Below are 17,413 nucleotides of genomic sequence, written 5' to 3' on the forward strand. Positions count from 1 at the left end.
CAAATGATTTAGAAGTATTGGCAGGAAATTAATTGATTAGTTCTCCTAAATTAAGCTGAAAAAATTTCAGTAGATTCTGATGAAGTGGGGGATGTATATTCCTCCTTTTTCCTGCTGATATCTGATTTTGAACTTCTAAAATCTAATCCATAGTAAGGTTCATAAATACTGAGTGCTTCTAAACTTTTCTATTTTGTTTCCTCCAAATTTGTTACATACACAAATTGGAGGAAAAATGTGAAATTTGTAGTTTTTAAGTATGGAATATAAGGAATGTAATATAAATCTTAAGTCCTTTTTAACTTGATACTTTTGATAGCCATGATTTCAGCGATTGTAATAATATTCAAATTCCAAAATCCAAGTGACAACTTGCCTTCCTTCCAGTAGAACCTTCCAGCATGAAGATCTGAGTATCTCAATGTCAACTTGTTCCTATTATTACAACAGTAAATGGGGAAATGTTGAATATCAGTTGTAAATTAACTCAGAAATTTCCCTTCAGCTATCAACTTCCTGTTTGGTGAGCACCAGAGCTCAGTTGACCATACTGAAGAAAACTGCTGCTTTACAAGAGATTTCTACAAATTTATTGTTTATGGATATTTATCTATCCAAAGCATGAAGTATTTTAATAGATCAAATGTGAAGAATAATATGCTCACCTCCACAATGCTTCCATCTGGAAGGATGTACTGTGCCTTTTCCATTTCCATAGTTTCCTCTCTCTGAGGATTACTAGCCAGGTAACATGCCCTCTAGAAATTAATCAAGTAACTGTAAGAATAGCAATGAAAAACAAGCAGTCTTCACTAGATTTCATGACTAATCCTGAAATTAAACTCAATAATAAATACCAAACAAGAATGGAAACCTGCAACACAGTAAAATTTTTAAAAGCAATGATCATAATAACAGTTCATAATGACATAAATAATAATAAACAATGACAAAAAAAACTTTCAACTAAAAAATATTGATATTACATGGGTATTACATGCCCTAAGTATAAGCTTGTAAATCATGTCTATAGAAGTGTCTGTTTCCAGCCTTATAATACACGAGGAGAAAATCTCTAGACCATCTGCCTGGGATCAGTTAGCCACAGGCTTAAATGAAGAGGACTACAGAAATTCCTCTTGTCACAGACAGTAATTAAAACCAAGAACCCCTTCAAAGCAGATTTTTTTTTTTTTTTTTTTTTTTAAAGCAACTAAGATTTAGTTTGAATTGGCAATAATCATTAAGAGTAAAAAACTATCTTCAAGGGTAAAGGGAAGGGTTTTTGCTTTCATAAAGGTGGCTAAAGTGGTCTCAGACAGTTTTTAAATTCAATACAGTGGAACAAAATGATGTCAACATCAGCAAATTCTAAATGGGAAGCATCCAAGGAATTAATCATAGAAGTTAGTAGGGCTTTTCATACCAACTAGAAAATATCCTTCAAAGTATTCTTTGCATAAATGGAAATCAGACAAACTGACCAAACTCGTGGCAGAGTAGAAAAATGCACGGGATGAACATAAATTATTAGGCAACTCAGAAGCCTATGGTAGACAAACTAGTCTATAATCAAGTCACAAAGGAGGTTAGGCAAGTAAAGGCAATTATGAGAAATCTTTGGCAAAGGATGCAAAGAAAAACAGCAAAGAGTTCTTTACTTATGTAAACTTTAGAAGGAAGGAAGGAGATGAATCAAATTGGTCCACTTGATATCAATGATTTAACTGTTGATGATCCTGTTCAGGTTGCTAACAAACTGAATGAGTATTCTGCATTTACATTCACACATGAGGAATTCTTCAGGGAAGGGGATGCCAGTTTTATCAAATTCTAACAGAGAGCTAAATGATTTTGCAATAACCGAGAGTAGAGTGGAAGAGAAATTGAAGTTAAATATAAGAAGGGCACCTGGGGTGGATGGGATCTATTCAATTACATTAAGGGAGACAGAAAAGGAAGAAAGCAAACCATTAGCCATAATTATGAGAGTATCCTTGGATTCAGGGGAGGTACCCGTGGACTGGAGATGTGTAAATGTATCACCAATTCACAGACAAAGCAGGATCTCAAAGACATGAGCAATTACAGACCTGTTAGTTTAACTTCTGTTCCAGGAAAAATAATGGAGTTCACTGGTGAAAGAAATAATGCAGAATCATCTAGACAACGCTGCAATTATACTTCAGAAAAAAAATAAAAGGTAAAAAAAGGTTACACAAAAAAGTTAAAGGAAATATATTTCAAGCACTGGAAGAGGTCTTCTCTTGCAGTGCTTGAAAGCTCTTGAGGTCTTCTCATTACAGAAGATACTACTTATAGAACCAATATTTTACAATCTTCATAAACTGCAAGGGGAATAGCAGCTTTGAGAAGGTACTTATGCAAGGTTTCGGACGATTATTGGGACTTGTAAAATATACTTCTAAACTACTGGCAATAAATTTTTGAGATTTGTCTGTTAATTCTATTATTATAGCCGACTGATTTGATACTTTCTAATCACATGACATGGCTGCTCTAACACGGACCTTAATTCTCAATTCTCCATATATAACTTCTTGTGTAAACCTTTAAGTTAAATTAAGGACTATAATTCCTACTTGATTGATTTAGACGTAATGACTTTATTTGTTTATTGTACTGTACTGTACTGGTTTGATTAATATTAGTTATTTCTATTCTATTTTTTTCTATTTTATGATATTGTAAATGTATATTTACCATGTATATTTACATTTGCATGGGGATGCATGAAAATGTAAATATTTTTATTTAATTATTTTTTTCATTTTTATTTCTTTTTTTATTATTTATTTTTTAATTTTTTATTATTTATTTTTTTTTGTGTAAGGTGAAAAAAGTGTGCTCTAGTAGAAAAATAGCATCTCAATATTGTGTTCTGTAAACTAATGCCTCACAAGAAAAAAAAATATAGAGTAGTAGGACAGTAAAAAGAGAAAGGACATAGGGGAATATGGGTGTGCTGGGGCAGCTGGAATTGCGACTCCCATTCCTATAGCAGGATCCAAGGAGGAACTGGACAAACTTTTAGAGAGAACAGATGTGTGAAATTGTTTTTTTTTTTTTTTTTTTTTGGCTGATGCTACATAAGCTCATATGCTTGCTTTCTTGCATCACATGCCTCCATTACTATTACTACTATTACCCTAAACATAGTTCTGGGAGTTTACTTCATGTGTTTAAATCAGTAATGTTAAAATAGATTAAAAATTAAAAACAAAATAAGCTAAAAATAAAATAAAAATGCAAGTTCAGTCTGGGAGCAAGGATAATTTGGTGAGATATAAATGGACGCAAGCATTAATGATATTCCCATTGCTATCCGAACTGCTACAACTCCTAAGGAGGTTTTGTAGTTGGAGATGTCTTGACGGTATGGTTTTGACAAGAATACTACCCCTCCACAAGGAGTGCCAGAATCCCTGTCTCGTCTAAACACGTGTAATTTTTGAATTTCAGAGAAACTTGTGATGATAAAAAGGTTTCCTGTAAGTATACACTTACTGCATTAGTTTGTATGAGTAAATCATTCAGGTCATCTGTATTACTGCATAATCCTTTACAGTTCCATTGCAGGAATTTATTCATTGATCAATGAATGAAGATTCAGATCAATCTTCCTCAAATAAATGCATTATTTGAGGAAGATTGATCTGACTGTTTTTTCTGAGAAGCTTTCTGTCTGCTTAGTTTTGATTTTTATTTCTGGGAAAGGTTTATTGCTGGTTTCATTGACTGTAGGTTTCTTATTGCATGTTAGCGCAGTTTTGGCCTAGGTGGCAAAGGAAATGGTCAGTTCTATAGAGACATTTGTTTGAGCTGCAGCTGAGTGGCTGTTTCTTGTAACCAATGCATATGATCAGCTAGGCATGGTTAGCAGCACTTGCTTCAGAGTATGTGACTTTATGCTCCACTTTATATTTCTGGATTTTTTTTGCCTGTTTTCCAAAGGTCACATACTTTAGAAAATGCAGGATGCTTTACAGTTTGGGCAAATAGCAGTGGAAGCTGTACAGTCTTCTTGAGAATTCTTCTTGGAGCCACAAAGAGGACACACAGCATCGCTTCAGCATGAGAATGTTTTTTTGTTTTTTGTTTGGTTTTCAGGAGCATTAGCAACTAAGGCCATATTGCTCTGGGAATATGCGGCGGTCATTCCCTGACCTTCCCGCATCCTCCGTATTTGGTGGTGACGGGCTCGAACCCCGGTCTAATCAAGAAGCATGTGCTACACACTGCTGCTCCTTCCCACCTGGCTACGGAGGCGCCTACCTGAGAATGGCTCTACTTCTGACACTTACAGCAGCAAATGGGATTCAGGATGAAAGGACGAATCTTGCAGTTTAAGTAACCTGCTTTAACAAAAGATGGAAGAGTCGGAGTACTGAATGCTAAAATGATGGAGCTGGTTGGTAGTAGGTTGCCATCTTTTTTGGTCATAATTCTCTGTGCATGTGTCACTTTCTGATCACTAAGTTCTTCTATTATTTCATCTTCTGAGACATTTAGTAAGTCCCATTCGCTGATAACGCCTTTAGAAGTGTTCAGTATGTTATGAGGCGTAACTGTCACTGGAATACTGTTAAATGTTAATTTTAACAATTTTTCTGAGTGACTTGGCTTAGAAGCTTCAATTAAAAGGTCTCCAGATTTGAGACATTTTACCATTTTAGGAGATACAACAACCGATTCGAAACATTTCTGTATTAGAAAAGGCGATAACTTGCCGACAGGTTGTGCGGATAGTGAATGCATTATTAGAAATGCTGGCATATCTGCATTCTGTTTTTCAGTCTGTTTTCTCTTTTGATGATTCAAGTCATGGTCTGAGACAGTGTTATCAAGTCTTGAGCCTGTGGGCTCTAGCAGTGGATATGCGTCACAATCCATCGCTGCTCCATTTAGCCCTGGAAGAAGGAGTTCCATCTCCCAGGTTACCGGCTTGCCATGTGCAGGCAGGAGTGGTGCCAACCAGTGACCAAGCGATCAGCAGAAGAGGACAGCAGTATATTGCTAGCAATAGCAGTACCGCTGCAAGCAGGATTAGCAGTAATGTTGCAAGCAGTGGAGGATTTATTAAAGCACTAGTACTCGTCCTAGGAAAAACGCTACATAATCGCACTAGAAAGATCGCTTGGGAACTATAGCTTGGCACTCGGTTCCGCAGATATTTTGGGATATCAGAGATGTGGTGTCACACAGATATAAGGAATGCAGAATTGGAATTTGAGGAGTACAATGTGTACAGAAAGGACAGACATGATAGGAAGGGAGGAGGTTATGCTATTAGTTCAGAAACAGAAAATCTAAGGCAGTGTATCCAGTTGACATTGGTGGACAGTGCAATGTTGAGTCAGTTTAGTGTGACATAAGTACTGGGAAAACAAAATTGAGAGTAGGAGTGTCTTATAGGCTTAATACTGTAATAATTAAAGACAAACACCAGGCAAGGAATTAAAAATGTTTACTATAAAAATAAAATATACAGAAATAAAATATAATGAAAACACTATCAGAAGACTAAAATATTACAATAAATTACGATAAAATAAACTACGATAAAAACGTTAAAAATATAGTTAAAAATACCGAAGCAATAAAATTATCTAAAATAAACTGGATTAAAAGCGATAAAACCTGAAGCTTTCAGAGACTGCTGTCTCCTCCTTCAACAGTATACTATTACTGCAATGACACATCCTTAAGTAGCAGGACCATGGCACTTATGCACATGGTCCATCAGACACATGGTCGGCATTCCCCATTCATTATACTCAGTCATTATAGGCCTAATGACTGAGTATAATGAAAAACTGTACAGAGAAAAGAGTGGGCCAGTGAATCATGGGAGATTTTAACTTCCCAGATATTGACTGGAACTTGTGGCTTTTGTGGATTTATTGGAGGCTTGTGTTCAGCAGCAGCATGTTTGAGAGGCAAACAGAGTGAGATCGGATTATCGGTAGTGATTCATCATGCATTAAGAACCTGCTGATGAAGGAAAAACTAGGTGGCAGTGATCACAGTGTGCCAATGTGGGATTTACTTAAAGATGTAACTACAATCAGGTGCAAAGGGAAAGGATTTGTTTTCGTAAAGGTGACAACAGTGGTCTCGGAGATTTTATAAAATCTATACAGTGGGACCAACTGATGATGATGTTACCAAAACCAAATTGTAAATTGGAAGCATTCAAGGAATTAATCTTGGAAGCTACTAGGATTTTTGTTCCAACTAAGAAATACTGTTCAAGGTTTAGGCCCAAATCGATGTCAGATGAACTAATGAGACTTGTGGCAGAGAATAAATGTGTATGGAATATATATAAATTATCAGGAGACACAAATGCCTATGGTAGATATAGGATAGTCTGTAATCAAGTCACAAAGGACGTTAGGCAAGCAAAGGTGGAATACGTGAAATCTTTGGCAATCAATGCAAAAGACTTCTTTACTTATGTAAATTCTAGAAGGAAGTGGATCAGATTGGTCCACTTGAAATTGATGGTTTGACTGTTGTTGATCCTACTTAGATAGCTGACAAACTGAATGAGCATTTTGATTCCACATTCATATGAGTAATTCTGTAGGGAAGTGGAGAACTGAAGCTTATAAAACTCTAACAGGTAGCTAAATGATTATGTAATAACTGAGAGCAAAGTGGAGGAGAAGTTGTTGAAGTTAAACATAAGAAAGGCACTGGGCTGGATGGGATCCATCCAGTTATATTAAAGGGGGGGTGGCAAAGGAAGTCGGTAAACTCTTAGACATAATTATAAGAGCTTTGTTGGACTAAGGTGAGGTCCCCATGGACCGGAAATGTTCAAATGATCTTCAATTCACAAAAGGGGGTCAAAGGGTGACACGAGTAATTACAGACCTGTTAATTTAACTTCTGTTTCGGGGAAAATAATGGAGTCACTGGTAAAGGAAGCACTGCAGGATCATCTAGACAAGATTGCAGTTACAGTTCAGACACAGCAAGGGTTAGTTAATAGGAAGTCTTGTCTGACCAATTTGGTTGGATATTATGAGGTGGTCAGAAAAGAACTGGATGCAAAAAATAATTCTGATATCATATACAATTGTGCCCCATATCCGCTGATTCAGTTACCCGCGCTTAATCACAGAAAAAAAAAAAATGAAAAAACTTAACACTTACTACTCGCGTGTCCAACATGATGCTTCCCTTTATTTTTTACGATGTAGATTTTAAATCGAATAGGTTCCCTTTATTTTTTACAACGTTGCGTATGGTTTGGTCACCAACATTATGATTCTTTAGAAATTTAACAGATGCACCATTTTCAAACTTTTGAATAATTTCAAGTTTTTATTTAATTTGCGTTTGCTCATCATTTTTGTGATTTCTGTTTGTTTGTTTGTTGTTTGGTTTTTAGGAGCATTACCAACTAAGGCCATATTGCTCTGGGAATATGCGGTGGTCATTCCCTGACCTCTCCACATCCTCCGTATTTGGTGGTGATTTTTTTTTTTTTTTTTGATTTGGTAGTTATTGGCGCATCGGCTTCTGTGGCCATATTGCACCTCCCAAGGTTTTTGCAGTACTTTGATCCAAGCCCGAGGCGGGAATCGAACCCGCGACCTTTGGGTTGCCGGGCAGGTACTTTACCCACTCGGCTAGCCCGGTCGGCATTTGGTGGTGATGGGCTCGAACCCCGGTCTAATCAAGAAGCATGTGCTACGCACTGCTGCTCCTTCCCACCAGGCTATGGAGGCGCCTTCGCGATTTATAAACAAACAAAAAAAAATAATAAATAAATAAAAAATTACAGTAGTTACTATAAAAAAATAAAATTCCGACTTACCTGACATAAATAAACAAAATTTGTCCTTTTGCAGTGTGACAGACCACAACAATTGGCGCGACGCACTAAATCAAACTAAATATTTAGCATCTTTCTTTTTTTATTGTTTTGAGTGGTAGGTGTGAAGACAGAGGGGGGGTTGTAAAATAATACGTACACTAATTTCCCAATGATGGCTTATAATGCCGGTTCTTGTCGCTTATTTACAACTTGCAAAATATCTATTTATACCTATTCTAGTTATTACTTGAATTTTATGATTTCTGGTCAATTTTTTTTTTTTTTTAATTTGGAGTCTTGAAGTGTCCCAGTTAATCCGCTTCCCGGTTAATCCAATCTCGGTATCTCGAGAGTCTGCTGTACTTTATTATTACCATATTTAATGTTGGTAATGTCTTACTGTGTGTTTAATTTATTAATTAAACTTTATTATATGTATGTATGTACAAGAAAATCACATTATATATGGGGTCAGCAGGTGTTCGCTTATATCTGAAGTTTCAGCCATCCACGATAGGTCTTGGAATGTATCCCCCACAGATACAGGGGCCTTACTGTACTTGAATTTCAGGAAAGCTTTTGATACTGTTGCAAATGGATAAAAGGATGGTTGAGTGAGAGGAGAGAGAGTGGTAATCAATGGACACTGCTCTGCGTGGACTAATGTTATAAAATAAGATAAGTGGAGTCCCCAGGGTTCTGTGTTCAGCCCATTGTTGTTTTGTATATTTATCAATGATATTGATGAAGGTATATCAGGCTTAATATCCAAGTTTCCAGAGTCTGCAAAGGTTGGCAGGGTTGTTAATGACAGAATGCTACTGCAACAGAATCTAGAAAAGTTGGGTATGTGGGCTGAGAAGTGGCAATTGAAGTTTAACTTCAAATGCAAAGTATTGCATATGGATAGCATTAATCTCAGAGAAATGTTCCAACTGTGTATTACTACACTCAGAGCGGTGGAGAATGAAAAAGATCTGTGGGTAATTGTGCAGTGAGATATGAAGTTTTATGAGGAGTGCAGACAGGCTGCCAGAGCAGGTCATAGGTCTTGTCGATGATATAAAGGAATTTTACTAGCAGGGACAAGGAGGTGATTATCCCCTTGTATGAGGCAATGGTCAAGCCCCACCTTCAGTACTGCGTACAGGTCCAGAGGCTTCATTTTAGGAAGGATGTAGAGTTGCTAGAATGAGTTCAGAAAAGGGCAACAAGACTGGCGAGTGGAACAAATTGGTGCTCTCTCCAAATAGGCCTACAAGGCTGGGACAATTCATATCGAGCAATTAGACTTCACACCAGCCGATATTTAAATAAATAAATTTCAATACTGCAACTAAAACACTTTATTTACAATAAAATAAGATAAAATTACAAGTATATAGAATAAAAATAAAAACGAAATCATAAGCTAAAACTGATGTGGTTTAATTTACAATAAAATATGAAATGTAAAATAAAATATAATGATAAAAGCGATAAAAACAGTGAAATAATATACTAAAATACTGTAACAACTGTAGCTTTCAGAGACAGCGGTCTCCTTTTTCAAGAGCATACTTCTGCTGTGCGGCACATCCTTAAATAGCAGATTCACGGCAGTCGTCAGATGGTTCCTCAGGAATATGGTTGGAATTTCCCCATTTGTGTACCGGAACCGGAAATGGCTCGGGAGCACACTAGCTGAAACCGTTCATCTCTTCCAAGAACAACGGTTTCAAAGAGGGGATGTAAGCGTACACCCCTGTCTCTATTAATGGTATTGCAGCTAGCAATACGTAAACTCTCAAGCCATTTACGGTCCCAGAACTCCTGTGCATGATCCGTGATGACAGCATCCTCTGGGGAAATTTGATGTTGCTTCTCCCAGAAGTGTTCTGCCAAGGCAGACCTCGTAATTTGGGGACTTCATTGCATTCATATGCTCCCCCAGACGGTCTTTCAGTCGACTCTCCGTCTCACCCACATAACACATCCCGCAATCCGGGCATTTAATTTCGTATACTACCCCACCGTTGGCTTCTTTTGTTATGGGGTCTTTGACACGGGATATCACTGTGTGCAACCTCCTTCCCGGGAGTTGCACACAGCGTATCTGACACCCCCGAATTATTCGTGCAATGTGGTCTGAAAAGCTCGGATAGTAGGGAATGTATGCAGTGCTCACAGGGGTGAACGGCTCATTATGGGTGGACTCTGCTCCTCTAATAAATCTGTCCAACACCCTCTGGGGATAGCCACATTTCTTGAGGTCTGCCGTGACACGAATAATTTCATTATCTTTATCCTCGGAGGTGCTACAGTGGGACCATACCCTATCTATTAAAGCCTTGACAACACTATCCTTGTGTTGGCTGGCTTGTGCAGAGGTATAATGGGTATATTGACCTTGACACATGGGCTTTCTAAACACCTTGGTCTTGAGCCTACAACCATTCCTAATTACCAACACATCAAGGAATGGTAAGGTCCCCTCTGCTTCCACCTCCGAAGTAAATTTGATAAAAGGGGAGAAGCTATTAAGTACATCAAGTACCTGATTCTTCCTCCCCTTTTGAATAATGGTGAATGTGTCATCAACAAATCTTTTTCATTTGTGCATGGGGAAATTCCAAACCCTCAAAAATTCTGACTTCCAATTCTTCCATAGCTAAGTTAGCCACTATGGCACTAATGGGGAAACCCATGGCTGTGCTATGGACCTGCCTATACATGATGTCTTGGAAAACCATGGTGGTACTGGATAAACAAAACTCCACACCTTCACAAATATCATTAATACTTAGAGGAGACTTAACAATACATCTTTTTCTAATGCCATTCTAACACACTGGACTCCAAATTTGATAGGGATACAAGTGAACAGTGAGGTAACATTGAAAGAAATCATAATTTCATCTTCTCGTATAGTCTCTCCTTTTATAAAATCCACAAACTCTTTGCTATTCTTGATGACAAAGTTGGAGAGTCCTACTATGGGTGTGATCAACTTAGCTAGGCACCTTGATAGAGTGTACGTGGGACTATTTACGAATGATACAATTGGCCTATGTGGTATGCCCACTTTATGTATCTTGGGGAGCCCGTAGAATCTGGGTAAGCGGCATCCAGCAGCATGTAATGACCAATATACCTCCTTGCATATCCATCCTGACTTGTGCCAACGCTGCATAAGGTTATTCACTTGTCACTCCAAAATAACCAACAGATTTCTAAGGGTGACTTTATATGTAGTGGTATCTTGCAATAGTTCCAAGGCTTTATTAAAATATTGTTCCTTGTCTAAAATAACTGTAGCTCTACCCTTGTCCGCTGGTAAGACTATGATTTCGTCATCTTGTTTAAGTTCTCTCAAAGCCCTTTTATGACTAATACTAAGGTTGGAGGGGGCCGAGTTGGTCTGGCTCAGTATAGCCGCAGTTCTAATGTGTACTTCACCAGCCTGGATCACTGGTAACTTATAAATAGCTCTCTCAATGCCCATAGCTATTCTGACTTCCAATTCTTCAATGGATCTACTATTTAAGGATGTGCCGCACAGCAGAAGTATGCTGTTGAACTCTGAAAGCTACAGTTGTTACGGTATTTTAGTATATTATTTCACTGTTTTTATCACTTTTATCATTATATTTTATTTTACATTTCATATTTTATTGTAAATTAAACCACATCAGTTTTACTTTTAATTTCGTTTTTATTTTTATTCTATATACTTGTAATTTTATTTTATTTTATTGTAAATAAAGTGTTTTAGTTGCAGTATTGAAATTTATTTATTTAAATAACGGCTGGTGTGAAGTCTAATTGCTCGATATAAATTGGTGCTCTTATGAAGAAAGGCTTAATTTCTGCAAATCTGGAGATTAAGCACCTACTAGGCACCTGATTGAGGTGTATAAGGCCTTGAATGGTTTGAGCAGGCTCAATGCTGATGGGATTCTTCCTCCTGCTCAGATTGCAAACTTGAGGGGACATAAACTCAAGTTTGGGAAAGACAGTTTAGAATAGATGTGCAGAAATTTGCCTTTATCCAGTGGGTATTTGATTGCTGGAACAAATTTCCATCTGTCGTTGTGGAAGTTGATACAGTCAGTCCTCGTATAACACGTGTTTACATTACACGAATTCGATCATACAAGATTTATAAATAGGGGAACGATATCTTATATAACAAGAACCGAATTCGCTTATGCGCGATTCGCCTTTGTGTTTACAAGAAATGGCAGTCGAATGCAGAATCACCCCAACCGAACGCACCACGATAGGAATGAAGAGAAGATTCTGAAAATGTATTTATGTTTCTTATATCAGTGAAGGGGAAACACATTTCACCATAATAACGTAAAAACCCACATAATTCCAGCTATCGGTATTATCGCAATGCAATTAGATCGAGTTTACTACCAGTTTATAACAGATTCCACTAGCAGAAACGCAACTGGAAATTGTTTTTATTGTTTTATGGTAGTATCATAAAGAAATGTGCTTTAGTAAAATGTGAGGTCTTAATAGTGTATCTCTGCCTTTACGGTGTTGTTTATTCAGTTGCTACATGCGCGCAGCTTTGTTTATGTGTATCAAGCGTGCCTCCTCGTTTTGTAATTTTGCTTTATTCCCTAAATATGAGTAAAATACTTAAAAGGTGTGAAAAGGAAGCATCCTGGTGAAGACACTACAGATTCAGAGAGAAAAAGAAAAGCAATATCGATAAACAGAGGCGGACTGGGTCAAAATTCTTACCCGGGAAAATTTATAGTGGCCTCATACTAGCGTTTATGGCGAAAATCACACCGGCCTCCGGCCCACTTGGGTTTCCCCGGTAAGGCTTATGGCCAGTCCGCCTCTGTCAATAGAGAAAAAATATAAAATTGTGAAACGCTTTGAGCGAAATGAAAGATCATGTGATATTGCACGTGCTACAGCCCTAAATGAGGCAACGCCGAGAATTACAAAGAATGCAGAGAAAATAAAAACAATTTTCATAGATAATGAAAGTTGTTTTTAGCAGAGAAAATAAAAACGACTGCACATGGAAGACTGCTGCACAAATTGGAGCAGTGTGGCATTGGAGGCAAATTGCTGCTATGGATAAAGGGGTGGTTGAGGGGGAAGAAGACAGAGAGTGGTAATCAATGGACATTGCTCATCATGGACTAATGTTATTAGTGGAGTCCCTCAGGGTTCAGTATTGGGTCCATTATTGTTTTCTGTATTTATAAATGATATTGATGATGGTATATCAAGCTTAATGTCCAAGTCTGCAGACGATACGAAGGTTAGCAGGGTTGTCAAGGACACTACTGACACTATGCTACTGCAAGAGGATCTGGAAAGGTTGAGCAGATTGGCTGAGAGGTGGCAAATGAAGTTTAACATTGACAGATGTAAAGTACTACATATGGGAAACAGCAACCCCAGAGCAATGTATCAACTCTGTGGTACTTACTATACTGACAGTGGTAGAGAATGAAGTGACAGTGGTAGAGAAGTGGCAGCAGGGGCCTGGGGGATCTGATTGAGGTTTATAAGGCTCAGAGAAAGTATATTTACAGCATAGATGAGCAAAATCTTTGTTTTCAGTTGGATAGTAATCGATAGTTGAATTAAACTTCCATGTGGTGCTATGAAAGTGGACAGTTTGAATAAATTTAAAAGTCGAATCAGAGGGTATGGACAGATGTGGACATTTTATTTTATTTTATTTTTTACTCCTTGCATCGTTTGCCACTACTATTACTTATACTATCTGGCAGCCAGCCCGCAAATACCATTTTAAAGCCATCTTTCAAAATGTATGGGGGTGTCAGATATAATCATGTTTGTTGTTTTGTTTTTGTAAGGCCATATTGCTCTGGGGATATGCGGTGGTCATTCTCTGACCTTTCCGCATCCTCCGTATTTGGTGGTCATGGGCTCAAACCCCGGTCTAATCAAGAAGCGTGTGCTCCTGCCCACCTGGCTACGGAGGCGCCGTGTCAGATATCATCATATCCTCAAAAGACATAACAGTGCACGACAGAAGAGACAGTGGTCTGGGAGACTATACATGGTTTTTACCTCCTGGAACCATTGATATGCAAATTGGTGCTATTGCACTGTGTGACAATAGTCATCTACCAATAAGTATTGTCTGTGACAGAGATAGATTGGCAAATCCTCTCTGTGGATGTTGCAGCTCAAACCCTATCAACTATAGTGAGTGCAGTATTTATGAATTTGCACATAGGGATACATTCAGGGTTCCTAACAGTCCCACCAGTGTGAAGATGCAAACAGATGATCTCCTCACAAGACAACTTTAGAAAACTTTGGTCCAACTAATTCATTAGTGGAACTGAATATTAGCTTCAACAGCATTTTAGACTCCCAGTAGCAGCCCTAGCTACAACAAACTCGAGACTTCTGAATCATCAGTTTGTTCTGCTATGGGCATGATAAATTCTCTGCTGATCAGTTTCCTGATGTGGATTTTGTCACGAGAACAAATCAGCAATAAGGGAGGGATCAATTAGTAGAGACAAGGAATTCGCACTATAACATGCAATGAGAAAAACTAGAATCCAAGGAATCACTGTAGGAATAACTGTCCCAGAAGACAGAGTCATATATCCAAGTTTTTAAAGGCAACCAACCTATTCCAAAGCCTGTGAAGAAAATGGACCCAGAAACCACAAGGTAAGAAAGAAAACATCATAATTTGCCCTAAGGAAGAAACGCTGACTGGAGTCAGTAATGCTGACTCCATATTTCAACACTGTATTCCAAGTGAAACCATACAATTACAGTGGGATTACAACCTTCCCTATCTCTACAGACTATTGTTTCATAAATAATTGACAGGACACTATAAACTTTCTGGGCTGGTTGTTTATGCTGTTCACAGAACTTCATATCCTGATGTATCAAACTCCTAGACCCCTTTCCTCCTCTACTGTTTTTAATTCAATCCCACTAAATATATAAGTTATTTTCGGGTTGCTGAGTCAAATGCTCTGCTAAAATTCAAACAAACTATGTTGAATTTATTTCCTACACACAGCTCATGAGTGACTATAAAACAGATAACCAGGTTGGTTAAACATGATTTTCCATTAACAAACTATCAGAATTCCATTTCTATCTAAATTAATATGTTCTTGTTTATACTCCAGCATGATCACCAAGTCAGAGGAGTTTACAAAAAAAATCATGAATACAATCGTTAATTGTATTCATCACTGAGAGTCTTCAACCATGGTCCACTCAAATAGCATGTGCAACAGCACTCTCATTCCTGACCACTCGACTCTGTCAGGCCTAAAAAAATGTTCCTGTTTATACTTTGGCATGACCGCCAATGTCACCAATTTCATGTTTTTCAGTTTCATTCACACAGCCACTCCTCATTATGAACAGTCTTTCGTCAATAAAGATTGACGTGAAGTACTTATTCAATTCTTCAGCAATATCAGCTCAGCAATCTAAGAGACACTTTCCTACACGCATTAAGGGTCCATCTGATTTGTTTCCATCTCCTTTGTATTCACATATACGAAAAATTCCTCGTACTCATTCTTTGGAGCTTGCCTGTGGATGCTGACAAGGCAAGACGTGTATGCACGATGCTCCTGCTTGTAGACAGCAGTAGGTACTTGATCGACCAGCAGTGCAATTTGATGTACACGTGACTAAAGACTTACAGGTAGGTGTTCTTTCTTCTATATTTAGTTATTTTAGTATTTATTGTAATAAATGAAAAAGATTGAGTTTTATCAAATTCAATTAATTTTGCATGTTTTCTTTCCATTTTTAGTGAACTTTGGGCAGAAACCTATGAAGAGAAACAAAGTTTGATGAAATTTTTTTTATTTTTGATTTGTGAATTCACAAATTGTTACGAAAGGGCGGTTCCCTCCCCTTACCATTTGGGGAGCAAAGTTTCCACTCAAACAAATCAGAAAACTGTTGGACCTTTATTATTTAGGAGCTCCAACTTGATCTGCTGGATTCCACACTTACTGATTCCAACCCTGACTTACGAAACTTGTATGTCATAAGTCTAATGATAGGAATATATCATCAAAATATGAGAAAATGAGTTCCGATTTGGATGATGAATGCAGGACATTAATCCCTCTATTCAACAAAAACAAACAAAGCAAGAAGATATATAATCTCAGATATCATCTGAGGATGATGAATCATGACCAGGATCAGCCTCTAGCCAGTCTAGGAAAATAAAAATGCATTCAAGGATGGAGTCTCCACAAATAGAGGTAACTGCACAAGAAGACAATGATAAGAACATACAGGAAAACTCAACTGCAACCCTCTAGACAGCTGGTTTTGTTATGGACAAAGCTGTTGTAGCTAGACTAAGAAAAGAAAAACTTATGACCGGCTGGATTACTGCCACTGTTAGATGCCAAATAATTGAATATTGAATGGGTCTGTAACAAACCTTCATACCCAAAATGAAGTATTGAGAGTTAAATTAGAATAAAAGTAGCCGCAATGGGAATAACTATCTCAGCAAACAAAGATTGATGCAAAAGTCTTCAAAGACAATCAACCAAGACTCTTAAGAACACCCATGGTTTTGAGCTGGATATCATCATTCTTCTCTTTCTTGGTGATTTCCTTCTACTTCTGACTCTTGTTCTCTCTCTCTCTCTCTCTCTCTCTCCCTCTCTCTCTCTCTCTCTCTCTCTCAGGGTAACTCAGAAATTTTTTTTTTTGGTTGGTGCAACAAAAGCTTCAGGCTTCCTTGCACCAATATGGCTAATAATAATAATAGAGACCTCAGGGGAAGGAAGAAAATATGATCATAATTTGTCCTAAAGGATGTAAAAAAAATTGACTCTAGTGAAACAGGTCATCACTAAGAACTTGGAAACAGTTCAAAATTTTTAAAATAAAGGGATTTGGGAAGATTAGAAACACAGTAGTAATTATCGAAGCAGCCACAAAGAAGATGCAGACAAAATTATAGAAACTGATTTTGGCCCAAAAAAACACCAAGTCCAGATCTGCTCAGCATATCAACTGAGTAGTTGAATTGTTGTCCAACATCTGGCAGATGTTATCCAAACAGCTAAGAATTTATACAGGGCAGGGTATAAGGAGCACTTCCCTATATCCAAGTGCTAAAAATGTTGAAAATATGAGCACACTTCCAGCATGTGCACTCAAAAGGAGAACACATGAGGCCATTATTAAATCAGAGACCATGACTAAAACCAGTGTAAGAAGAGTCACGAACCAAAATGCTGCTCATACTGCAAACAGCAGGACTGTCCTATAATCATTCTATCAGGGACAACAAGTGTCCCATATATGTTAAGTCAGTGAAGCAATTCAAACAAAAAATAGATTACGGAAATTAATCACAATCGTGACACTCACCTAGCTTTGAAGTTCCAGAAATTAAATGCTCAGAGAATCCATGCAGTTGCTGATCAACTAAAATTAATAAAGAAAGAAAAACAGATTGACGTTACCTGTGGCCAGGAGCCCTAGATCCATGGTGGTAGGTTTCAGGGATAGTCTATGAACTACCAGAGAACAGAATCCTCCTCGGAT

At 37.7% G+C, this 17,413-nt stretch overlaps 1 protein-coding gene across 1 annotated transcript in view; it reads right to left on the minus strand.

The window, feature by feature from the left end:
• Positions 1-17,413, minus strand: part of Arp1 (Actin-related protein 1) — a 341,295-nt gene that overhangs the window by 81,039 nt on the left and 242,843 nt on the right. The window contains exon 7 of the mRNA XM_090385032.1: positions 666-758. Within this exon, the coding sequence (XP_090241158.1) occupies positions 666-758 (93 nt within the window). The remainder of the gene's footprint in view (positions 1-665; positions 759-17,413) is intronic.

Source organism: Mastigoproctus giganteus, chromosome 11 (genome assembly GCF_048544385.1).
Source record: "Mastigoproctus giganteus isolate SK-2022 chromosome 11, ASM4854438v1, whole genome shotgun sequence".
NCBI lineage: Eukaryota > Metazoa > Arthropoda > Arachnida > Uropygi > Thelyphonidae > Mastigoproctus > Mastigoproctus giganteus.